General features: G+C 40.8%; 1 protein-coding gene across 1 annotated transcript in view; it reads left to right on the top strand.

Annotated features, from left to right (window-relative positions):
- The window catches only part of TTLL5 (tubulin tyrosine ligase like 5), a 274,511-nt gene extending 262,087 nt beyond the window's left edge, over positions 1-12,424 (top strand). Inside the window, exon 33 of the mRNA XM_029952174.1 lies at positions 11,781-12,424. Within this exon, the coding sequence (XP_029808034.1) occupies positions 11,781-11,803 (23 nt within the window). The 3' untranslated portion in view covers positions 11,804-12,424. The remainder of the gene's footprint in view (positions 1-11,780) is intronic.
- The last annotated feature ends 208 nt before the right edge of the window (positions 12,425-12,632 follow it).

Raw genomic sequence — 12,632 nt, 5'->3', positions numbered from 1 at the left:
AAAGACTTTCTACAGTGAGCATGTATTTGTCCTATGCTCAGAAATCCCCAAAATTAGAAGGCCAATAATTAGAAAAAAATCAGATTTAGGCACATAGCCTAAATTTTTAAATCCCCAAAATTAGAAGGCCAATAATTAGAAAAAAATCAGATTTAGGTACATAGCCTTGTGTTACTCTACCATTCATCATTATTAGAACTTTCTAAGAAGGAATTAAATCTTTTTAAGAAGTAAACATACTTTTTGTGAAGTATATCATTTTCTTTTTAATGATTTAGTGACTTGTTTTATAAATCCAGATTTCATATATATATTTTGATATACACATACATTTACATTGTATATAAACATTTTATATATAAATGTTATATATATCCCAGACATGCTTAAGTGGATTATGCTTCAAAACTAGATAGATGTGGGGGTGCCTGGGTGGCTCACTTGGTTAAACATCCAGTTTTGGGTCAGGTCATGAGCTCGTGGTTCGTGAGTTCAAGCCTGCATTGAGCTCTGTGATGACAGCTCAGAGCCAGGAGCCTGCTTCAGATTCTGTGTCTCCCTCTCCCTCCGCCCCAGGCCCACTCACTCGCACACACTGTCGCTCTTAAAAATAAACATTAAAAAACAAAACAAAAATACTAGATAGATGTATGTAGATCATGGAATTAAATCTCCAGAACTTTGATTTAGATCAGCCTTGTAATTTTGAAATTTTCATAAAAGGGAAGTTATTAAGTATTTATATGCAAAAAAAAAAAAAAAGACTGCAAACACAAGAAATGGTATGCCCTTGACTTCGTAGAGTTACAAAAGGACATTTTTCACTGAGTCACATTTGGAAGTCATTCATATAGGTTTGTATCTTTCTTTCTATTCCATGATGTCACTTTACCATGCCCCTTTTACTGCTTTGTTATAATAAGAAAATGAACCAGAAGAAGGAGAACATGGTTTAAAGGTTCATAGGAGTTAAATACATATTCAGAAATAAGTTATGGAACATTTTTCTTGGAAGAACTCAGCTTATGATATATATGACTTCAGTTCTATGCTTATTTGCAAGTAGAAAGTAAATCTCCCCCATAGGTGGGCACTTGACCCGGGGCGCATTTGGCATCTAGGAGTTACCCCAAGCGCCCTGTTGTTCACTAGAAATGGGGAAGGTTTCTGGGAGGGCGCGAGCGCTTGGGTGCCCTGTGCTCAGCCCGCTCACCCCCCGTCCCCCAGGGGGCTGCACTCCAGAGCCGGTCAGGGACTGCCTTTTCTCCGAGCAAAGCCCGTGCAGCTGTGCCCCGCGCCTCCGCGTCACCAGGCCTGGGTTTCACGAACTGGATCTGATGCTCTCGTGCCTGTGGCGTTCGTCCCTACATGCTGGAGCTGTGCCCGGGAAGGTGAGGGGCCAGCAGGTTGGCCCTCACCCCGCAGCTGCCCTTCTCCTCCTGTCACTCAGGATATAAATGAATGAATTCATTCATTCTCTTATCAAGGCAGAATGTTGCCAGAAGGTACTATCAGGGCCACGCTGATCAGTTGGAAAGGGCCGAAGGGGCAGATCTAAGAGGCACAATTTACAGAAGCCTGCACACTTCGGTAATTTTAAAAATTAAGGTTTTAATTTTGCTTCTCCTGTTCACTTCAGACCTTGGAAGGAGAAAATTAGATCGAGTTACATGTTCGTGTTGTTTGAGGTCTGGGCCTTCGTCAGTGGAGTGGAAGTCATGATGCAGTCTTTGTTTTTTCTGAACTAGAAAAGCCTCAAGTCTGATGATCTCATTGAAAATTTACTTCCCTTTCCTTAAAACAGCTGATGTAGGGGTGGTAGGAGCCCTGATCTGGAGCATGGATTGCTGCTTATCACACGAGGCTGTGGTATGTCAGAGGCCAAGTTTGTGTTGTTAGTTGGAAGGCCTTTGCCGCCCATAGGGAGCACTGTCGATCATTTCCACAGTCACTCCAGTATTTCCCAGGCAGCCGCCATGTCAATACGTACACGGCAAAATGCTGGGCATTCAGGTCATGTGAAGGTTTGTAAGACATGGTCTCTGCACTTCAAAGAGTGCATCACAGGAAATGCCAAAGGCCCCTCTACCCCACCCCTGCCCTCAACAGTGGTGTGAGAAGCAGTGATTTGGGTGGTCTGGGAAAGTCTGTCCACCGTTCCTCTCAGGGAACTTTCTCCTCCAAGTGAGCATGGGCGTGATCGGTGCCAGGTGCTCCTCCGCATGCCCTTCACCTTGGCAGATGTGGATCATGGCGCTGAACATAATTTCATCTGCTATTACAGTAGCTTGAGCCAGTTACTTAATATGATGCTAATGGAAGAACAGGAGGCTGGAGGACAGATGGTTTTGTTGGACTCTGATAGTTGCCAAACCAGTACCATGTATTTTACAGGTGCTTCACGATTTTTAAGGGTAGTTCTGCTAATATTTTATGTTTATGTTGCTTGTTAATTTTAAAACTAACACTATAACATTGATGTAACTTCATTTATTTGATAAATGCCAAGTGAAGGTATAAATAGTGTGATCCACAGCCACTTTCTCTCTCACTCTCTCTTTCACTCACACACACACACCCACACACACACACACACACACACACACACACACACACACACACAAACACACGAGAAAACTTCCAGGTCAGGACATCAAAGTAAAAAAGAAGATGGGCAACTTTGATGCCTGGTTTTTCAGAGTTCGTCCATAAGAGAGCCAGGCTATGATCGTGGCCACAAAGGACATGAGGAGGGGAAATGCCATAACACTGTTGTCCTGTGTGTCACCCCTGCCCTTATAACCCCAGCACTGAGTCAGCAGACGGGGGTGGTCCCAGCAGCTCTGGACCAGAATCATGGCAGGTGTCAGGGACAACAGGTGGCCAGTCTAACTGGAGGCCCTTCACCTAAAGATGGGACCCCAAAGGACTGTATTCTCCATGTAAAGGTCAACCAGAAAATAAACCCTCCCTTCCCACTTTACTTTTACCCCCCCGGGCACTGAAAGAAAACTGCCTGTCTTAGACCTTGGTGCTGAGGGCGATGGAGTAGGGAACTCTCCCTTGATCATTTATAACCACAAACTGGCCCTCATGGAAGCTTGGGCACGAATTCATATTCCCCAAGCACCCTGAAAAACCTCAGACTGAGAATTCAATCCAAGGTGGTACTAAGCTAATAGTGGCCCCAGGCACCTGATGTAATCAAATGCATAGTTTTTTCGGGAGGGACCTTCCTTCAACTCAAATATCGAATAAATTCTTTTTTTTTTTAATTTTTTAATGTAAATATTTGAGATGGAGAGAGAGAGAGAGCACGAGTAAGGGAGGGGCAGAGAGAGAGGGAGACACAGAATCCGAAACAGGCTCCAGGCTCCAAGCTGTCAGCAGAGAGCCCGACGTGGGGCTCAAACTCACGAGCTGTGAGATCACGACCTGAACCGAAGTCAGGCAACTGACTGAGCCACCCAGGCGCCCCTCAAATAAATATTTACAAGTAAAGGCCAAAGAACTGTGAGATCATAGTTTAAAATCACAAAACAAGTGAGGAAGCATGACACAGTCAGCAAAAATAACAGATAAGAGTATCAGACCTACAAAGACTAAGATACTGACATTATCAGACATACAATAAAAATAAATTTTCTCATGTGTTTAGAGAAATTAAAGGAAGGAGTAAACAGTATGAGTAAAATCAAAAGATTAAAATTATAACTAAACGGATTTAGAAAAAGAACTATAGACTTTTAGAGTTACAAAAATACAGTAATTAAAGTTTTCAAATCAATGGCTGGGCTTAACTGCAGGTTAGACTCAACTGAAAAGATATTTAGTGAACTCAAAAGATTTATTTAAAAGAATTATGTGAACTGCAGAACAGAATGATGAAAACTCATGCGAGACAGCCTGATAGATTTCTAGATAATTGAAGTTCTAGAAAGAAAAAAAAAAATGGGACCGGGACAATATTTGATGAGATAATGGCTAAAAAAGTTCCAAAACTGGAGCCAAAATATCTCAGGTGGGAGAGCATTAGACTGAAGACCTGAGGCCTGGTTCAATCTGGGTTTCTGCAGAGGAGGTGTTCTCTTAGAGCCTATAATAATTAAAAATGTTCCAAAACTAATGAAAAGGTATACCAGTTGCAGTGAATCACAAGAAATCCACATCTCAACACACTATACTGAAACTTTGGAATACTAAAGACAAAGAAAAGGTGTTCAAAGCACCTGGACACGAAGGAAGACTTTCCAGAGGAATGCCGGGTTGATAGCATATTCCCAACAGCAAGAGTGGAAGCCAAACTACAAAGTGACGCCGTTGATGAGAAACGTATTGTAAGCAAAAATATCTTTCAAAGACAAGGATGAAATGAAGACATTTTCCAACATGTAAAACCCAGAAGGATTCACAAAAGGATTCTAAAGAATGGATATTTCATGAACAAAGGAAAATTTAAAAGGAAAGAGAAATAGGCAAACCAAGAAATAGACTCAGCTATGGAGAACAAACTGATGATTACTAGAGAGGAAGTGGATGGAGGAATGGCTGAGGTAGGTGATGGAGATTAAATAAGACACTTACTATGATGAAAAAAAAAAAATAAAGAAAAGTGAGAACAAGGGAATGGCCAAACACTTGCTTTAAAAAAAAAAAGCATTAAAATGTCACAGATTGTAGTTAAACAGCCAAGAAAAGTGTGAATGAAATACAGAATCCAATTGTTCAGTAAAGAAATTAATTGAACTCTGTGGATGGAGAATAATGTCCATTACAGTCATGTATTTAAACTTGAATGGTGAGACATTGGGTACTTGGGAGCTCCTACAGAGGTGCTAAGTATGGGAAGGACCCTGCGTATCCACCAGAGCGCTGCATGGGGACCAGAGTCAGTAGCTTAAAGGTTAAAATAATCTTAGACCATCTGAAGTAGTAATTCTGTTTTCTTAAGTGTGCAAGGTGAAGATTTGAGTATAGGACAGGTCAACTAAATAAATACTAATTTTAGATAAATTCAGAATACTCTGATGTTTATTGTGAAATTTCTTGTTTAGAGAAGCTAACATTTTCATCTTGAAACTTCCTTTTGAACTATGTCATTGATATTAATTTGTGATGTCAAGAAAAGATAAAATCTGACTAAATGTACACATTATTGAATGCATAAAATAAATTATTTTATTTACTTTACATTTAAAAAAATAAAGAAGGGGCACCCGGGTGGCTCGGTTGGGGCTCCGACTTCGGCTCGGGTCATGATCTCACGTTCGTGGGTTCAGGCCCCACGTCGGGCTCTCTGCTGACAGCTCGGAGCCTGGAGCCTGCTTCGGATCCTGTGCCTCCCTCTCTCTCTCTGCCCCTCCCTGCTCATGTTCTGTCTCTCTCTGTCTCAAAAATAAATAAAACATTTAAAAAATGTAAAAATAAAAAATAAAAAGTAAATAAAGAATGGATATTTCAAACAGAGGAAGATAAAACCAGAAAAAGGTCCAAGATGCAAAGAGGAAATACAAGCAAAGAATGTATACAAATATGGGCAAATATAATAATAAAATAATAACGTTCTTGGGAGGTTGAAAAGGAGGAGGATGAAAATATTCAACACCAGTATCCTGTTCATCGAGGCAGGCAATATGGTGAGAGTTAAAGTAGTCTAACTTAATCTTGTACAGTGAAAAGCTAAAGATAATGATTAACTTCAGCTTTACATAATATATACAAATGCAAAAATACATAGAGTAACAACTAAAAGAATAGAGGTTATAAAACTTCAAGGAGGAAAAGAAAACAAAGAAGAGTATGGACAAATAGGAAGCACAACTTAAGACAGATCTCAAAATAACAAAGATATTTGTAATTACAAAAATGTGAGTGGACTAATGACCCAGTGAAAGTGGAAGATTGATTCATTCAACAGTATTAACTGAGTACCTACTATATGCTAGAAACTACTAGGCACATACCACAGAGCGGTGAACACAACAGCCCAAAATCCTTAATTGGAGAGAGAGACAACAAACCAAATAAGTAACCCAAATAGTACATTAGACCGTGGTAATGGTTCTAGAGGGGGAAAAAAAAGCATGAAAGATAGAGAATGGGGAAAGTGACTGGTCTCAATCTATCAGTCAGGAAAAGTAGCATGTGAGTAAAGCCCCGAAGGAAGTGAGGGAATGAGCCAGTAGATATGTAAGGAAGGGAATTCCAGGCAGAGGGAACAGCACAAGCATGCGCCTTGAAGAGGGATCATGGCTGCTGTGTTTGGGAGATACAAGCAGGCCAGGGGGCTGCGGTGGAGGGGGCGAGGAGAGTGGGTGTAGATAAGACTGGAGAGATGATGAGGGCCAGACCACGAAGGACCCAGTGGGCCACCGACAGGACTTGCACCCTCCTTCTGAGCAAAGTGGGGAGCAAGGTTCTGGCCAGAGTCGTGCATGAGCTGACTTGGGGTTTACCAAAATCTCTGTGGCTACTCCATCAGGCGGGGGTGAAGTCATAGCAGTAGAGGGGTGTGGGAAATGGGTGACCTGAGATGGCTATATTGTTTGCCTAGATTTCCAAAACTCCACTTTTAGGCTGCTTGAAAGAGACCCATCTAAAGCATAAGTATGCAAAAAGAATCAAAGAAAAAGTTTGGCAAAAGATATGCTGGGAAATACAACTACATTATCAGAAAAATAGATTTTTAAGACAAAAAAAAAACATATCAAGAAATAAAGAGGGCCAGTACCCTACACTTAAAGTTCTGAAGATTCACCAGCAAGTATTTAACCTTTTTTTGTTGATTTAGTTTCACTAACTTATTTACTGATTATTTTAATTAAATAAAATGCATATTTATAAAAACTATATTGGACAAAAAAATTATAGAACCACAAAGACAAATAGGCAAACCCACATTCATATTGGAATGATTTACTATAACTCAGTAATTGGTAGATCAGGCAGTCTGAAAATCAGTTATATTTTAGGAAATTTGATCCACACAATTAATAGGCTTGATCCACTCTAAATAAATGCCTCCTACACACTCTTTGCAATCATCTATAGATGATATGTATATATGTACCAGGCCTTGAATCACATTTTGAAGGCCATATTTCCTGCTCACAATGCAAGAACAAAAAGATCACTGGAAAATCCTCACATGTTGAGAAACTAAGAATTAACTCACCAAAAAAAAAAAAATTGTAATATAATTAGAGCGTCCATTTCTGGTTCAGGTCATGATCTTGTGGTTCACGAGTTCAAGGCGCCACGTCAGGCTCTGTGCTGACGGCTCAGAGCCCAGACCCTGCTTCGGATTCTGAGTCTCCTTCTCTCTCTACTCCTCCCCAGCTCATGCTCTGTCACTCTCTGGCTCTCAAAAATTAAAAAGAAGAAAAATAAAAAAAGAAAATGAGCACCATTGAGAGGAACAAATGAGGGCATTATTATAAATACCTCAGAGATTAACCAGATGGAAGACATTATGAATAACTGTACTGATACCTTTTTAAAACTCCAGTGAGATGGAGACATTTAGTATTTAACTTAGAAAAATTTACTCAAAAAGAAATATGAAGCCCTAATATTTAATTACTAGGAAATTGAACCAAGAACAAAAATGTTTCCACAAATACAACACCAGGCTTTTATGGTTTTACTGGCCATCCCAGGCTCAGATATACCAATCTTCTACGAACTACTCCAGAATAGAGGGAAAGAGGGAACGCTTCCCAGCAATTACCATCCTAACAGCAAAACCTAACGAGGACAGCCTTCCCACAAAAGTTCTAAAGTTACTAATTCTTCTTACTTGTGACTATAGATGTGAAAAAAAACCTCTGAATAAAACATTAGCAAACTGAGCCCAGCAATGTTTAAAAAAAAATCATGACCAAGTTAGTTTTATTCCAGAGACTTAAGGATTATTTAACATTTAAAAATTGACTAATGTAGTTACTACAGTAACAGATTAGAGGGGAAAAGAATCATATGCTCCTCTCAGTGGATACAGAATAAGCAGTTGACAAAATTCAGTATACTCATGACTTTAAAAAAAATTCCCAGATCACTAAGAATAGAAGGGAGCCTAATTATGAAGTATCTCTACAAAAAGAAACCAATAGCCATCCTACTATTCATTGGAAAACTTTTAAAGAATTCCCTTTATAATGAGAAGCAAGACAAGGGAGCCCATCCCTCCTCCTGACTGTTGGACTGGGCGTCCTTGTCAGGAGAGTAAAACAAGGAAAGGAAATGACACGAGAATCAGAGAAGATACAAATCTGTCCGTATTCTCAGAATATATTCGTCTCATCAGAAACCCAAAAAGTGTATTCAGATAAATTATTACCTTTATAAGAGTTTAATGACATTTCTATACATCAGCAACAGAGCGTGTGATTGTAGGAAAAGGTACCCTTTGTATAAAAAGTGTCATCACCAAAACGTGTAATGTACCTAGGGAAAAGTCGTAACAAAAAATATGACACCTATTATTTTAAAAATTATAAAAACATAGTGAAAATCACTTTAAAAACAAAATTAATGGAAGGATGTACATGTTCGTAGATTAAAAGTCAGCTTGGTAAAGATGTCAGTTCTTCCTAAAATTGATCTATGGATTTAAGAAGGTATTAGTTAGTTGAGTTTTTTTTAATTTGACAAGCTGATTTGTTTTTTTATTTTTTTAAGGTTTATTCATTTTTTTTCAGAGGCAGAGAGAGATGGAGCATGGGGGCGGGGGAGGGGCAGAGAGCAAGGGAGACACAGAATCCAGAGCAGGATCCAGGTTCTGAGCCTGACACAGAGCCGAACTACAGACCTTGAGATCATGACCTGAGCTGAAGTCAGATGCTCAACCGACTGAGCCACCCAGGCACCTCTGATTTTAAAATTTACATGGAAGGGAAAAGGGCCAAGAATAACCCCCTTGTACTACTGAAGAATGAGAGTGAGGGGCACCTGGCTGGCTCAGTCATGTAACACGTGACTCTGGATCTAGGGTCTGAGAGTTCAAGACCCTTGTTGGCAGAAATTACATTGAAAAAAAATTTTTTTTCATCACAAAAGAGAGCATGGTGTTGGCACAGAACAGAGAAACCTAAAACTGGTCTCCTATGTGGAAATAGTTTATAACAAAGAGGTGTTGCCATTAAAGAAGGTAAGGATGGACTTTTCCATCAATAATGCTAGAACAGTTACTATGGCGGGGGGGGGGGGGGGGGATGAAATTAGACCTGTGCTTCACACTGTAGATAATTTTAGGCTGGATTAAAGACTTAATCCAGTTGGTGACTCAATTGGTTAAGTGTCCAACTTTGGCTCAGGTCGTGATCTCACAGTTTGTGGGTTCAAGCCCCGCAATGGGCTCTGCACTGACAGGGATTCGCTCTCCCTCTCTCTCTGCCCCTTCCCCACTTGCACTCTATCTCAAAATAAAAAATTTTTTAAAAAAATTTTATTGACAGGCAAAAAAAAGTGTCCCATCTTATAAAAGGCATTATAGGAGGATATCATTATCCTTTACGGGAAGGATTTCTTACATTAGACCCAAAAAGTGTGGACTGTGAAGGTGAAGATTGATAAATTTGACTTTGTTCAAATTAAGAACTTCTAAAACACCATAAAGACATGGTGGGTTTTTTTTTAATTTTGTATTCCTTTTTTTTTTTTACGCCCTTAACATAGCATTAGAGATACCTTGTGAAATTTTTATAGATGAAACAATGTGTTATCTTGGGTTTGCTTTGAAGTACTCAAAGGAAAAAAGCCCAGGGGAAGGAGAGAGAAAAAGAATGGTTGAATGTTGATAATTATCCAAGTGAGATGATGGGAACATGGAACATGGAGGGATCTTACACTATGCTATTTTGTGTGTATATTTGACATTTTTATATTTAAAAGATTATTTTTTAAGAAACTATCCATATTGGGATGCCTGGGTGGCTCAGTCGGTAAAGTGTCCAGCTTCGGCTCAGGTCATGATCTCACATCTCATGAGTTCAAGCCCTGCATCGGGCTGTGTGCTGACAGTGCAGAGCCTGGATGGGATTCTCTCTCCTTCTCTTTATGCCCTTCCCCCACTTACTCTCTCACTTTCTCTCAAAATAAATTAATAAACTTTAAAAAAAAAGTGAAGGGAGTAGTGCTACATGCTACATTATGATCTTTGAAAACATCACGCTAAGTGAAAAAAGCCAGACACAAAGGACCACCTACCGTGTGATTCCACGCATGTGAAATGTCGAGAATAGGCAGATCTATAGAGACCGGAAAGATCAGTGGTTGCCTGAGGGTGGAGGATGAGCCGTGGGAGGGTGATGGCTAAGAGGTTCATCTTCTTTCAGTGAAAATGTTCTAGAATTGTGGTGGGAGATGCACAACTCTGAATGTACTGAAGCCGCCGGATTATACACATTAAATGGGCCAGTTGTGTAGTATGTGGCTTATAGCTCAATGAAGCTGTTTTGTTTTGTTTTTTAAATCAAAAAACAGTAAACTCAGTAAGAAAATAAGCAAAAGCCATGTCCAGGCATTTCGCAGAAGAAAAAACGTGTATGCACAATAGTTACTTGAAAAGAGGCTCAACCTCATCCTTTTTTTTTTTTTTAAGTTTATTTATTTTGAGAGAAGGAGAACGTGCATCAGGGGCAGGCAGAGAGAGTGAGAATCCCAAGCAGGCTCTGCACCATCAGTGAGAGTCTCAGATGAGGGTCTCGGTCTCACAAATCTGGAGAGATCTTGACCTGAGCAGAGACAGTCAGAGGTTTAATCTGACTGAGCCACCCAGGCGTCCCTCAAGCTCATTCCTAGTTGGGGAAAATGCTAATTAAAACCACAGTAGGACACTTGACGGGCGAATATTCATATACTCACTTGACCCGCAAATGTTTTAAACTCAGGCAGTGCCCCTTCTCCACGTGCAGGGGAGGCAGGGAAGCAGGGGGCCCATCAGGGAAGCAGTGGCGGGCGAACTGGTGCAACCACTGTGGAATGTAATACGGCCTTATTTTTAGAGAGTTGAAGATACAAGTGTTGAGCACCCAGCAGTTACACTCCTAAGTATATAAGTGAAGAAACTCTCCCACTTGTGTGCTGAGATCGCATATAATAATAGTTACAGTGGCCCCGTAACATTGAAAACCACACAAAACGAAACAACATATATTCAGGGATATGAGTATAGTGGTAAATAAACCTGTTTTTAAAAATCAAACAGAGGAAGGATAAACACACAATGGAGGATAGTGGAGATGGGAAGGGAATGCGAGGGCCTCACAGGGGACTCGGAGTAATGGTAATGTCTTTTGTCTTAAACCAAATGGTGGGACATAAGTGAATATTGTGGGGATGGGGACAGGGGTACAAGGCAAGGTGTGTTCTGACAACCTGATATTCAACAGAGATTCAGACAAACTCTGAGGCGTGCATAGAGCAGCTTCTCCATGCAGTTCAATACTGAATGCTAATAGTGCTGGCCCAACATTTCTAGAAAGGGTTAACATATCTAGCATCTTCTGCTTAAGAAGCAAAAGGGATAAAATGTTCTTATGGGGAACGAGGAGGGAGAGGAAACTACGAAGTACACAAAAAAGAAGCTGCAGAACAGAAGTGCGTTAGAAAGGTTTCCAACAGTGGTTAAAGTGAAAAGTCTTCAAGTTCAAGGTAAGCTCCATTTATTTGGCCACAGCTTCTTTAGTCTTCAGGAACCCTGACTAAACCAGATGTTGCTGTAAGAAAGCAAAACCCCACGTCCTCACGGAGGTCACTTAGTGGTTGGTTCTCTTTTTCAGACCCTGCTCACTCTAAAAGATGAGCCACGACCACCCGGAGGAAGAAACTGTTTGCCGTCCGGCCGCTGGCCTGGGCTGTGACGCAGGCTGCGAGGGGTCCATGGTATTTTTTTTTTTTTTTTTTGGCGGCCTCAGTCCCCAGAGCTTGGAGCAGCGGTGGCAGTAGACTGTTGCCATTCAGCCACTCCAGACTTTTACTGAGACAACAGGAAACACCTCGGCAGGGTTTGGATTGAACATGGCAATGGGGACGTTCAGCTGATAACGTTGTGTACCCCGTCAGAGCACACTTGTATCTTTTACCCCTTTTACCTCCTCCCCCCAACCTGCTTAGGCCTTCTCTGTCCCTCTCCTGCGACCACACAGAGATGATATAAAAGAGGCTCTTTGGCTATTTGCATTTTGCTTCCTCTTCTTTTCCAGATGGCAGTATTAAGCTTTACTTCCTACAAGCCTAAAACCCCAAGAACAGTATCTACCAAAGTTGTCCTTCCCTTTTTGAGGGTTTGGGGGAAGGGGGAAGCGTACATCACAAGTTTCCCAGGGAGTGGAGGAAAGCGGGTTTGCTGCTGACCACATGAGCCATGGTAAGGGCACCCTTTGGAATTACTGATTTCTAAAATAATAAAGTAATTCTATTTTTATTTTCTTTTTTCCATTTACTAATTTCCCCCAACAATGAGTATTCACACACAAGCCTGAAATGGGACCAGCGTCTTGTTTTATTTCATTGCCGGGCAGTGTTTTAAACTTTGTGTTAGAAATGTGAACTTGGAAAGAGAGGTTTTATTCTTCCATTTGGTTTCAGCAGATGGCGGGTCCAGGCCACTCCCCACGGGCAGGCCCTGTACC

The sequence above is a fragment of the Suricata suricatta genome, chromosome 9, assembly GCF_006229205.1.
Source record: "Suricata suricatta isolate VVHF042 chromosome 9, meerkat_22Aug2017_6uvM2_HiC, whole genome shotgun sequence".
NCBI lineage: Eukaryota > Metazoa > Chordata > Mammalia > Carnivora > Herpestidae > Suricata > Suricata suricatta.
Note: the sequence above shows the minus strand (reverse complement) of the source record. Positions and strands in the feature narration are given on the sequence as shown.